The sequence below is a fragment of the Bombus huntii genome, chromosome 3 (assembly GCF_024542735.1).
Source record: "Bombus huntii isolate Logan2020A chromosome 3, iyBomHunt1.1, whole genome shotgun sequence".
Taxonomy (NCBI): domain Eukaryota; kingdom Metazoa; phylum Arthropoda; class Insecta; order Hymenoptera; family Apidae; genus Bombus; species Bombus huntii.
The window spans coordinates 15,131,463-15,145,644 of NC_066240.1; the positions used below are offsets into that span (position 1 = coordinate 15,131,463).

The 14,182-nt window shown below is 40.7% G+C and overlaps 1 protein-coding gene and 1 long non-coding RNA gene across 12 annotated transcripts in view; one reads left to right on the forward strand and one right to left on the reverse strand.

Moving 5' to 3' along the window:
* LOC126864080 (uncharacterized) overlaps window positions 1–14,182 on the forward strand; it is a 156,823-nt gene that overhangs the window by 73,668 nt on the left and 68,973 nt on the right. The window lies entirely within an intron of this gene.
* Window positions 1–14,182, reverse strand: part of LOC126863993 (zinc finger homeobox protein 4-like) — a 410,183-nt gene that overhangs the window by 33,607 nt on the left and 362,394 nt on the right. For 2 of the 11 annotated variants that reach the window (XM_050614829.1, XM_050614830.1), the window contains exon 11: window positions 7,230–7,300. The exons of the other annotated variants lie outside the window; for them this stretch is intronic. In XM_050614829.1, coding sequence (XP_050470786.1) covers window positions 7,230–7,300 — 71 coding nt within the window. The remainder of the gene's footprint in view (window positions 1–7,229; window positions 7,301–14,182) is intronic. 11 annotated transcript variants of the gene reach the window in all.

Consider the following 14,182-nt stretch of genomic DNA (forward strand, 5'->3'; position numbering starts at 1 on the left):
TTAATATTAAAGTTTCTGCTTTGTCATACGACGCAACTCGGATAAATTATTAAATTGTTACACGTTGACGATCAAATTGGAAAACTTTATGTTCAATTTTATCTTGGACCTTCAATTTTGCGCTATTGCAGTTTAACCGTGAAAACTTTCATTCTTAATATTTACAGACAGTTATTGATCTTAATTCTACTATTTCGATGAATTATTTATTATATTTTCGTCCTAACGATCTAGTCGTATCTTCACACGAAACTGAAAGAAATTTTGCCAAAATTGCAACAAATTTAAATACACGTTTAGTTGTTGTTTCACGTTAAACGATGCTAATTTCCAAGAAATACAAACATATACAGGATGGTTGGTAACTGGTGGTACAAGCGGAAAGGGGGTGATTCTACGCGAAAAAACAAGTCGAAAATATAGAATACAAATTTTTCGTTCGAGGCTTTGTTTTCGAGAAAATCGACTTTAAATTTTCGCTCGGTACGCGTGCGGTACGTTATAACGGATCTTACTGTAGATCGTTGTCTCGATGGAAAAATAAAAAAAAAAAATTTTTATTCTATATTTTCGACTTCTTTTTTCGCGTAGAATCACCCCCTTTCCGCTTGTACCGCCAGTTACCAACCACCCTGTATATAAATAAATGTCAAAATATCGAAGAATAAAAGTACGGTGAAATTGTTCCTGTACTATTTTTATCAGCACCTTCGCGTAAAGAGCTTCGCAAGCACCCAATTATAACATGTATTTTGTATGTAAAGCCACACTACCCTTATTAATACTTCGTTTCAAGCGGTCGCTAGTTCAGTATACGGGGGGTGGCAAATTAGTTCTTCTATTTTTTCCCCCCTTATACGCGGATATCCGTTATTATGGGAAGTATGGGGGATGCGTGCTCACCCCAGTGATTCTCGCAAATGTATTCCGATTACATACATAGTTTCTTTGTGTGGTTGTGCGTTGCGGGCCGCAATTGCCGCTGGTTCTTACGGATAGCAGGCGTCGAAACAAAAAATAGCTTTATGTCACGAACGATCATTACCGAAGTTTTTTCAAAGGGGGTGGACGCGTGGCAGGGTCAGGGATGACCCGTAACCTTGGACAATGCGAGGAGACGGTCATTCGCCTTGACGATCGTGAGTCCTGCAGGTGCTGACCAATCCATCGTGTCATAAAATAATCATGTATATGTCTCTTTGTACTTCTTTACTTTCCTTTTTATCATATACTGTATTTCATTCGGGACTCTGAAACTTCGTCGCTTCACGATTGTCATTTCGCTGTGAGTTTTTCTGTCTACGCGAGCTTAACGCGTTTGCTACCGACGTCGTGTATTTGTGCGACGCTTTAAAAGAGTAATTTATATACTTGGATCTAATTTTATGCTGCGAAATAAGCGATCATATGTACATATGAATTTTATAATTTATAACTTTCGATTTAGAATCACGCGGACCATTTTCAAGCTGAGAGAAGGTAATTTATACGACATCGTTCCATCGGACGTGATCAACCTCGAATCAATCGGCGAAGGAGGTAGAATACAAAAAGACTATTTATACCGAGCAATTACTGTCATTGCTATTTAAAACATTTTAATTCGGACGTCGACCCTCGGTATCTCTGTCGTGACGTTTCGATACGCGACAGAGTATCGTCGCGAGCAGACACGATGGTGTACTAGTCACGAGATCCACCCTCTCGAATATATATTCCCTGAATGCACAATCGAAAGAAATTATTTTATTCGTAATTGAGATGGAAAAATTACGTTTTATCTAATCTTGATAAAATTTCTTGCAACGTTGCGCGAAGATAACGCTAAGTCGTTAAAGCGAAAATATAGTATAATAACAGAATTAAGATTACTAATGACGATACCTTCAAACATCAGGAATAAAAGTTTGCGCGTTTAAACTGCCATATAAAAGATCGAAATTTCAAGGTAAAACTGAACGCAAAGTTTTCCACTGCGATCGTCAACATGCATCCGTTTAATCGTTTATTCGCATCGAACTGCGAAATTTTACGAGTTGTATCGTTTAACGATGCGGCGAATTCGCTATTGAATTTGTAGAGAAAGAGAAGGGGCCAGACCCCCCTCACCCTTGCAAACGATCGCTAAACGACGAAAAGTACGGAAGATGGAAGCGTTTCGAACGGTACATACATCGTTTTCACGGTCCGTGTCGTCTGTCTACGAACGTGACACGCTGTTTAGTCGATACGACAACGCGATCGCTGGTGCAACCAGCAGCTGGCACACGTGATTTTCCAGAAAAGAGTAATTTCCACCGTCTAACAGCCTTTATTTCACCCTCTGCCACCTTCGTAGCCTTCTTTTTATTTTGCCCTTTCTCCTCGTTCTTCATCGGGCTCGCCTCATTTCTCGTCGATCGAAAGTCGACATTCGACGATCGCCCTGCCTTCAACTTCAAAGCGAGGACGTCTCATTATCGGACTTTCCGCTTTCTTGACACTGCATCCTCGCCACCTTCCGTTTACCCTCTCTTCGTCAACCATCACCCCCTTTATTCCTTACGGACGGAGCAAGGCTATCCGGGGAATTTATTTTTGCAATTCCAGCACGATCGGATGTCGTGACCAGGCGATAATTGGATACCCTTCCGCTTTTAAAATCCTTTTGTGAAACGTTTATTAGAACGCCGCGGTATGTGATCGAAGGGTGGAGGTTTCCAGGCGCGGAATTGACGATCATTCTCGTGAGATCCTGTGAACGGTGTCTTCGTGACACCGATGATATTCGGATGCCTGCTTTTTTCCGTCGTTTGATCGATAATTTGTTTATACGTTGCTTTCGATTAACGGACGAGAGGTATCCACGGTGTATGATATACGAGCGACGCTGTCCATGCAAATGGTTCTCTTGTATTTAAATTACACTGGAAATTGCTCTGTCTACGCGAATGATAATTATAGTTGGATTTTTTTTATATTTTACTTGTATCGGGCTAGTACTGTACGCGTAAAATATAGAACGATCTGGTTATACCAACGTGCAAGATCTTTTAGAATTTAGATGGATAAACGCGTCGAGATAATCGAGATCCAGCTTTAACATATTCGCTAGTTTGTTTCATTCGAATCATTTAGCATTCGTCCATCGCACGAAAGAATAAAACGTTAGTGTTAAATAGATCCTTAGCCAAATCTATCCCAACGCATCCCAAAATTTGTCCACACACACGTATTATAGAAATTTACGTTTTGATTTTTGCACGGTTAATCCCCGGTTTTCGTACCGAAACGATGTAAAAGCATCGTTGTTTTCATAGAAGACTCTCGAATCTATCCGTATTAAAAGAGCGTGTAGGCGTCAGGATAGTACCTTCGAGAGAAATCGATTTGGTTCATAAGTGGGGTTATAAATCATTGAGTAGTCGAGCTGTGCAGCATTGTTGCTGCATACGTACCGAGGGGTTCGCCTTTAGATATCGATCAGACAGTTTATCTTCTCGGTACAATAAAATAATCGTTCGTATCATTTGCTCGCTTTCACCGTTTTCGCGTCACCACGGAAATATTTCTTCTGCAGTAGAATATTTTTAAGAACTTTCTGTCAAACCTACAATCAACACTCGTTACGAAATGACGTACGTTTCGTTGTATTTCCTTCGTACACAAACGATTACGAAATCCGTTATTTCACTTTCAATACCTAATCGTGATAAAGAATATCCGAGTTTTTTAATTAAAGATTTGTAACCGTTCGTCGCTGTATTATTTTTCCGTTGTAAATTAAGCGAGCGTTTAAACAAAATATTTTTAATAGAAATTTCGTAGAACGATAACGAAAGAATTATTTAATTAAGCCAGATTTTTAAATCTAGAGCAATCGTTAATTCCATTAAAAATAATTCGCGAAATTACACGTACAAATTATTCTCGAGATTTCTGCTAATTCTATCGTTTCCTGGTATATTGTTGATTTACAAAATATAAAAATTCTTCTATAACAAATTTTGTCATCTTCCTAAGAAGCTATACGTAGTTTAATCGGATCAAAGTGAGTTTAATTGCGATTCAAGGTTCGATATAAGTCACAAATATTTTCCATCAGAATCTATTTAAGAAGATGGCGCTAAATGAGAGAATAATCGAAACATCTAAAATACCAGGCAAAGAAATCCAATCAAAGCGTAATTTTACAGCTAGATGGCCAATCATCGTACTAATGCAAGGACTGGTAGAAATTCAGCTTTTCTTTGTCGACATGTTTCTTTGTATCGAGGCATTTTTTGTCGATCGTAAGCAAAGGTTTCAGAAAAGGCTAAACACAGTGAATACCAGCGTGACTTTAATAAGCATTCACACTATTCCTGGGACTGAATGCCTCCATTGTTTGGTACAATGCGGAAGATTACGAATCTACATGACAACAGGAGGCAGACTTTGACGGTTTTTGGGTCGTGTTAAGGGTCGAGGTGACGTCTGGTAGACCTCACATCGAGTTTATTCTTTCATACTTAATCGTCTCCTTTATTTTCCTTCTTTCATTGCCACGTCACTGTTTTAACGCCAGACAGGTTATATTAAAAAGAGAATTTTCTCTATCTAGGATGCTTTATGAAATACGAAGTAAGATTAACAAAATTCAGGAGGGTGACTTTTATATCGTCTTGTGTATAAGAAATATGAATATTTATTGTTTCGACTAGAATTGTTAATAACGTTAGAAAAACCGCATGCAAGTCGTTATACCAATATAACGTAATATTATAATATTTTAGTGACATAAGGTGCTAATAACGTAACAGCGACAGTTGATACTAATCGAGTTAATAAAATTTATAGTTTGAAATTCGTTCTTCTCTTTCTCAACCATGGTACATCGTTGGCAAAGTATTTAATCGTAGTTAACGCAATTTCGCACGCGACAAGTTAATCAGTGCAACCCCAACAAACAGAGAACGCGGCCAAAGCCACAAAGAGAGGCGTTCTGCGTCGAGTATTTCCTTTCTAAACGAGACGAGCACGCCCTTGGCACGGGGCGAGGAAGATCCGCGATACGCTCATTTGCATGAAGGGTGAGATACGCTGGAGTAGAATTGAAAAAAGGGGAGGGCAAAAAAGCTTCTGGTCGCGCGACCCAACACAAAACAAGGTTACCCACCGTGCAGGTTTCGAGTTTCGTTGGCCAAAGTAGGGAAAAAAAGAAACAACAGTAACGAGACATAAGGCAGAACGAGGGAAACATTGGATGTTTGACGGGGAGCTAATTTGAGGTTAGACTAATTTCGCACGCAAAGAAAAAGGTCGTCCATGGCGAAGGCAACAGGGTGTACGGCGACGAAAAAAAAGTTGAACGCGATTGGGGATTGGAGAAAACAAGGGATGGTCGTTTGGACGTGCGAGGATAACGATGGAAATTATTAGGATCGTAAATTAATTCGGTGCCTATTTAATCTAAAATTGAAATTTTAGATACGGATTACGAGATACGTCGGATTTATCTTTAACGAGGAAAGCGGAAGACGCGTAAAAAATTAAAAATTTGTTTAAAAGTCTATTCTGAATATATAGATATTAGATTTTTAAGTACGTTAAAAGATATACTTAAATTTTAAGTAGAAATGGCTAGGTCTAAAGACACCGAATTAATACATAGATCTAACAATTACGACGATTTAAAGTTTCACGCGTATATTGGGGGTAAAAGATATATAAAAATTTGTAGAATTTTCTACCATGCTAGATATCAAGTAATATGTTTCGTAGTCTGGTAGATGATATTCGAAACGCACTGAAAAACAGCTTCGAGAAGCCTTTTCCTTCGTTGTCGGTGGTCAACAAGTTTCTTTGTTCCCAAGTTGTTACGTTCCTGCATAAAACGCGCGACAGTTTACGAGAAAAAGTTTAAGCGAACTATCGAAGTATGTTTCGTGAAACGATAATCGATAGGGCCACGACGCGTAACAGTGGCAGCAACCTGTTCTACGACTTTCTCTTTCACGGACTATTAAATAAATAATTGCACTGCCACGTTGTAATTGCTCGGCGAGGTTTTCTATACGCGTTATGAATTTGTCGCTAACCGATGTAAATCTCGTATTATATTGCAGTTTACACGTTATGGACAATATTTCATCTTTTCGAGCGTGCGTTCAATGACGTAGTTTTAACGATTATTGGTCTACTTAAGACAGGATTTGAAAAAGTGAAATTTACATGGAAAAAAATGATCAGAAGTAGAATAAATTATACTTTGGAAACGTTCGCTTATAGTATTGGAACGAACATTGAAAAAATTGATTTCAATTTCGTAATAAGAAACGTAGAGTAACTGCTACGTAATCATAAAAGTGTAAAATTTCGAATCTGTGTGAGCTGCGAACTTCGAATCTCGAAACTTTGAATTTCAAATTATTGCTCGAACTATTTCAATTTATTACACAAAGCCTTTAATGTAGAAATGAAATAAGTGAAATATCCGTCTCGAGCTAACGAAAAATCAACATATTGGTTATCAAAATTTGTAGGTCGAACGTTCTGTGGCAGATTAAATTGTACGTTGATAAAATTTTCCTTAGGAAGAATTTAGAATTTTATAAATCTTGCTACACCTATAGCTTTCGTTTCAAAAACTCATTATCCGAATATCATCTATACGTGCTACAGGTATCTGGAAACGTTGGAGCACCTATATATTTATCACTATAGTAATATCGAAATAAGATACCTAACTCACACAGCATAATATTTTTAAAAATTTCAAACTGGTTATATTATCAGGCTAAACGAACCAGCAGATACCTTATCCGACTCATTAAAATTAATGTACCTTTTCTTTTCAATAATTTCCATTTACTGAGAAACCAAGGTAAAAAGGTTACTCCTCGTCTGACACAGGCAAACACATCAATACTGTTACGAAAACGATACTATCTACATACAAGTCAAACACGTGCGAATGCGTGCCATGTAATTTGCGCACCGTTATCTACGCTATCACGTGTACCGTCATCATCGCCGCTTTCAATTAAACGATCCATAATGCGTTAACAACGCAACTATACGCTTCTACGATAAAACGCCGATTATCCGGATTTTACCGATTTTTTTACGTCTCAAATTGTATATTCTCCTATTTATCCAGATAATCAGCGTCATACCATTATAACATAGAACAGTGTTCTCGCTCGTCTGTCTCTATCCGCACGCTTAAGTTTCAGTAATATGTATGTATATTTATCGTTGTTACTGACCTGTTGATGGCCAGGACGCGACTGAGGCTGGGAGAGAACCTGGCCTGCATGGTCTACTTGCACCGCTGAAACTATCACAAGCATTTGGTGTTTTATTCGGTCGTGATGTATTTTCCTTAATTCTTTCTTTTTTTTTTTTTTTTGTCTTTTTAATTTTTCATACACGAAATAATTTTGAATAAAAGGAGAAGAGGGTCAGGACTAAATCTATGCAATACCTCTAACGAACATCGATTAGATTGATTCGTTCTGTTCTATTGGAACAAAATTATTGAAAATTTCAACGTTATCAAAGACGATTAAAAAAAAAATTAAATTTTTAACTTGTTCGAAATTCTTTTCCAACGTCTTTTCGTTAAAAATGAAATTGCTAACTTCGGAAATGGATTGGAGATAAAAATCAGTCGTTATTAATTTTGGAAGCCGATCGAAAGAAACCACAGAGCAGGCCAGACTCTCTTTCGCCTCGAAACCGGCGCCTCCGTCGCGTCGCCGTACTGCAGTAGAATTCTTTATACAGCCGTTTCACTCTGTCTGCCGTGAACAGTCTCTGTTCGCTTTTTCGGCGGGTTCGAGCATTCCCGCGAACGATAAACATCGAGGACGTTGATCGTTCAAGTAGTAGAGATCAATAATATTGTTGTTGGTGGGTCACGTTATGGTCGATTGTTGTTTCGTTACTGGCACGCGGAGGCCGGTTTAGTGCGGCCGTGGACACTTTCGTGCAGCGTGATTTATATTTCGTAGGAAAGCGGTACGAGAGTATCGTATGCGTCGATGGCAACACCACGTAGGTGCAGCTTGATAAGCGTGAAAGTTTATGCTACGCTTCGAGACTCGATTGTTTTGCACGTCACTTTCTATTATATAATCAATTTTTTCTTTCATTTTCTTTAATTGACTTGTCATTGTCTGGTTTTTAGCCAGCCTACCGATACGTTCATCGAGCCAAGTTACGCGTCTGATCGAAATCCTACGATAAAGCAAACTCGATTGAAAACGAAATTTAAAAGGGAAATTTCACGATAATTCGTAAACGAAGCGCACATGTGTGAGGATAAACGTAAATGTGGATTCTGTGAGAAAATATCTCTTATATTACACGTTCGCGAATTAGATGCTCAACTATCGACGTTATTATTCCTACAATCTGCAGCAAAAACTATAACCCAACACGTATTATTAAAATATAAACAAGACAAGGTAATACAGAACTTTTAAACGAACCTCGTATTCAACTTGTTCGACTATAATTTTCTACATCGTCGTATAATAATGATGGCAGTGGTTTCAGAAAGAGCAGAGATAATTCACAATTACATTTGAACAAGCCGAAGATGCCGAAGCATCGTTATTGCGCCTAACTGCGGTACAATTATAACGCGAAAAACTATATGATTAATTAAAAAACCCAAAGGGATTATACACATCAGCGAGTCTTTTTTTTTCTTTTATATGCTACGTTTACGAGCATATGCGTAAAGGGTTTCACAACGTAACGATGGTATCGGGGTGTTATAGTTTTTACTACGAAACTTCGTAAATCTTTGGCTTTGTACGAGCGAAATAATTCACCCGGGTCGAGTACAACGCTGTGGTTAAGTATCGGCACAAGGTAACGCAACCCATAATTAACATGGTGCGCGGATTGCGCGCATATAAAATAGCAGTTCGTCGAAGCATGTTAATAAACCGCGCTACGCATCGAATCGTTTGGAGTCGAGGTTCGACTCTCGAAATGCGATTTCATTGCTACTCGGAGAAATCATGCGTTCCTGTTGAATCGTTGAATCGTTAAGAAGCAAAGCACAAAGATCGATGCTCGATGATACGAGAGTAAATGAAATAATACGACACGGTTATAATTGAAACGGACGTCGTTATGTTTATAGCAGAATCGTACAATGTACTTATTTATCCAGTTGTAACTGTGCGTATGGATCTTTAGTTGTCGTTGTTGCGTGAAAACCATAATTTCGTATCACTGACCCAATTCTTCGAATCTTTTCTCCTTCGTGTTATTAATTCGGAATTACTACTCGACCGACCAGGTATTTTTCGCCAATTGTCAATGCAACACGATTTACGGATAACAGTTATTAAGCGTGACGTATATATCTCTTTCGAACATTTTTTGAACGAGATAATATCTATTATAGTACTGTGCGATATCGTTGCGAGTATTTCGCAGCGTGGAACGCGAAAAAGTCTACGCGTATCGTGGCGGGAAATCGAGAAGACGATCGATCCTCAACGATATCCGACTTATCGATTAAATACAAGAGGATGCAGAGACGTTTCGGGCACTTTGCGTAGAACGCGCGTATTCTATGATTATCGTAAATAAATGATAATTATACGAAGCAAGACGATCAGCGTCCGCGAAACGATATCTTGCAGGGTATCTGGATATAACGAACGCCTTAATAATTTTCTGCTTAAACCATCGATACACGAACGACTGCCATAGAATGCTCAATAACATCGGTACTAAAGCTATGGAAAAAAGAACGCAGCACGATAGGAGGATGGAGAAAAAGCGCGTGGAATTAGAATGGCGTGGTAGTGGATGGAGGCGGTGATCGCGGTCGTCGATGGGGAGCGGTGCGGTTCGAAAACGGGGCCCGGAGAGCCGTTTCATCAGCTCGTCGTTTCCGTAAATCATGCGAGGCATCCTTTCACTTTTATTCCGCGGCGTGCAGAAGGAGAGAGAGAAGAAAAAGGCTCGAAAGAAAGCGTGGCCAAAAGAACGAGGACAACGGGCCAGCGGAGCAGCTCGGGGCAAGAAAAAAGGCTATCGGGGTCCTAGGGGGAGATCACGAACCAGCAGGGTGATCCCGCGATGGAATTTAGTTAAACAGTCGTCGTTGGAGACGACGAGGACGAGGACGTTGCTCGGTCCACCCGGGTGCTTAATAAAAATCGAAGTCGTTCGTTCGTTTCTGCCCCTCGAAGCCCTCTCTCACACGTTCTACGTCGACGAAAGAGAGGAAAGGACGATTCAAGAGAGTGTCCAAAGGAGAAAACAAGAGGGAACAACCACGATGGTACCCTCGACTCACGGATGTGTGTTCCCTTTACACGGATTTTACGGGGAAGCGTGTGTTTCCTCTGGCTACACGTGTGTCCTTCTCGTGTTGTTCCGCGATGGTACACGTGTGTATATAGGTATATCTATTTCTATGTGTGCACGTCCGTCTCTTCGTCCGTCTGTACACGTTAGAAGAGCGCGAGGAGCGCGCGCGAGCGCCCCTTTGGCCACGAGTACGGTAGCGATACGTTTCTCCGACAAATAAATAAAACGAAACCGTAAGCGAGGGAATAAAATGTGATTTACAACGGTGGAAAGACAATGGCCGAGGCTCCGCACGATAATGTATGCGGATGGCGCGGACTGGTACCCGGGGATACTGACTTCTGATTGGTCGTGCCCCGACGCCAGCGCTACAACGGAAAGCGATAAATAACTACGAGCAGATAAAACCTTTCTTTCTGCCTTGGGCTTAGCCTGGCCACTCTCTCGCATCGGGCTTAGCACTCGAGGCTTCTCTTTTCTCTTTCTCTCTCTTTCTCCTCTCCCTTTCCTTTTCCGTTCCTCTATCATCTCCTCCCTTCTTGTCTCGCCTCTCCTTCGCCCTCCTTTCTCGCTTTTCTCCCTCGTCTCCCTTTCCTTTTCTTCTTTTCTCGCCGTTGTCTCCCGTTCCGCCGCTTCCATCGACCGATTTCGAATCGTAAAGGCCGGTTCGCACGAATCACGACACCCGCGATACGCCATCCCTTCTATTCTCTTCTCTTGCATTTCCACCCTCGCATGCATCGACCGTCCCGTCGATTTTTCTGCGATTTTTCCGATTTCTTCTTCGTCGATCGTTCACGCTGGATGGAACGCAGATTCGCGGAAGGACTTATTTTTCTTGCCGCGGTTCGAGGAACGGGCTTTCCTTCCGTCCGGTTTTCGTCGAACAAAGATATCACGGCGACAGGAGTGGCTCCGGTGATTTGAACGGAAGATCGAGAAAGTCTTGTCGCTCGGTTCGGCGCCGCCCGGATTCGCTTTCGTCCTTTTCTGACACTGTAACTGGTCGTAGATTGCAGCGTGGTCGTAGAACGAGGTGGATTTCACGGAGGAGGCGGTTTATCGCACTGATTTGTGGTTTGGATTATTATCTCGAAATTTTGATTTGCAGTTTGCGTTATTGTTTTACCGATATTTTACGATCTTTATTTTACGCGCAAAGATGTAACTTTTAACCCATTTAACAAATAGATTGGCAATGTTGAGGTTTAACAGTTCAGAGAAAAGATACGCGTTTATGCGAAATTGAAATATTATTGTAGGAGTAGTAACGATAATTGACGCGAATTGTCGATACTCTGTCGTTGTTGTTCCTACTTACTCGATAATTCGCTATCAAAAACGATTAAATTCGGTCTATATAAATATTATGTAACAACGTCGTTTCCCTGTCAATCTTTTTATATCAGTCGGTTTAAATAAAAATATGCTATTACGTGCACAATAACCAACGCGTAACCAACCACATTTACATTCATATTCAGTCAATCGCTATAAAAACGTTCTTCCAACGTTCGATACGTTTTCCATGCGATTTCTCGTCACGTTTGTTCGTAGCTAACCCAAACACGACCATACTGTCGCAATCGAGGATGTAAATTTTTCCAGCAGTTTTCCTCGCTTCACCCTCGGGCCATGCTGTGACAATAGAAGGGAGAGACGGAACCAAGACGATCGATCGTTCACCGGCTCGAGATGGCAACTAAACTTAAAGGGGGACGTCAAAGGGAGACGCTCGAGCCGCCTTTACAGAAATATGATATTTTTCCCCGTGGAGCAGCTTGTTAAAAAATATCGAAAAGCGAGGGTTCGATACCCTCGAAAGCGAGGAAAAGGTCCTTTCTAATTTTTCAGCGTTGCCGTGTCTCTATCCAGCAGTGTTACACCTCTAACGGCCATTATAATTTGCATCAAAAAAAAAAAAAAAAAAAAAGAAAAAAAAGGGAAAAAAGACGAAAAGAACAAAGAGGAAAGAAAAAAGATATTCATTGACCACCGAATTCACTGAAATCAATAGAACAGCCTGTTCAAAGTCCTACTCTCGTGCGAATGGAATTTCCACGGGAACACGATCGAATTTCCATTTCAATCCCGCAAATGACTTTTTTACCCCCGTCGATTCGCGAGTATTCGCGCTCAGCTTGGGCCGATAGCCAATTTCATAGAATCCCGTTTGGCAACGTGTCGCGCACGAGTGCCAACATTTTTCTTTTCATCGATCTCGGCCGCCAGTCAGAGAGGATTTAATTAAAAATCGCGAGTTACCGAAGCCATCCGATGAAAAACGTGGAAACGTCGCGGAGGGGCGAGTGTCGGAGAAGGGATAACCCAGGTCGATTTCAAATATTTTGCGCAAACGAGTCAGGAAGGGACTCCGCGACCGGATAGGTATAGAGATGCAATTATTTAAAACAGCAATCACGGAAATGAAAGAGCGGATTGAATAGAGAGCCACCAGAAGCTCGGTGAATATTCGAACGGCTTTCCCAGCTGGAAAAATTCTCTAAAGGCTTTCCTTCCGGGCCGGCGAACAGCAATGCAGATCAAAAATCAAACGTAACCGTGGAGTTGCTCGTTTTTTTTTCACCCCCGGTCTTTTTTCTCGTCCCACGTTTCTCGTTTCGAGCAGAGAAACTCGCGCACATGTGCGTTTGCGACACCCTCGCTTTTAATCTTCAGTGTTTTATTTGCTACCGTAACACGCGTGCAGCGTGTATCGGAAGAATCGATGGGAAAGATTCGTGTTACGCGTTCGAAGACGATTGTAAAAATGTTTGAAACGAATGAAAATAGTCTTGTTGAAAATTATGTCGCATGGATCACATTGAAACATCAAATTTCGTTTTTGAAAATGACAGTAATCGGTATTAGAAGTGGGAAGATCTGTGATTGCATCGGCGGATCAACAACCTTTTAACCGGTATACCAAATTTTCTAATTCATCTTAATCAAATACGTTTACTTGTCAATTTTTATAAATCGTTCATTCCGATGCTCCATGCGTAAAATCGCTGAAAATGGACATTGTCTATTTTTCTTTGTATTTTTATTCGTCGTATAAACGAATACTTTCATATATAGCTCTCTAGCGTTTAATCTACTTATATTCGATCAGGCGGCGGAATTGTTTGCCTTTTTCCTTGGATCTCGTTACGTTGCGTACCATTACCGCTGTACCTTTTACCGGAACCATTGTGCGCAACTAATGCGCCGGAAAATGCAACACGCGGAAGGGATTTTTATTTGTTCGTTAGCGTGCCGTGCGCGTTACTTGATTGTTCGGCCTGCTTTGTTCGTAAGGGAGCAGGCTGATTATTATCTTCTTATTGAGCTTCTATGTAGTTCGTAGGTTACGCGTTGCACGGAGATTTTCTTTTACGAATGTCAATCGCGTTTCTGGATAATCGTGAATAGCTTTCGTTTGGGTCTCTTTTTCATTCCAAGCACAATGGCAAATCTCGACTAATTTATTCTTTTCTCACGTACCGATCCTGTTATATATAACAGATATATCGATTATATCAAACGTTGTCTCTTTGGACGATCCGAAGAAAATTCCTCGACGATTGATTTACTTTAAAAAAGTTTCGTTCATCGTTGCATCGATAGCAAAGGTATCCTTGACAAAATCACTAAATGTACGTTGGTTTCCTTTAAAATTCTCCACGATACGCTTTCCAATACGTACAATGTCGACTACGCGAGTCGCGTTTGTGTAATCGAGGGATCATCTCTCGGGCGTTCAACTTTTCACGCAGTTCGACGCGAAATGATATTAAGTTTATTGTGGAAGCATGATCGATGGTCGGTCGAACGATTACGCCGATTACGAAGAAGATCCCTGTATTTACTCACACGAGACGGACACCCCTGATCA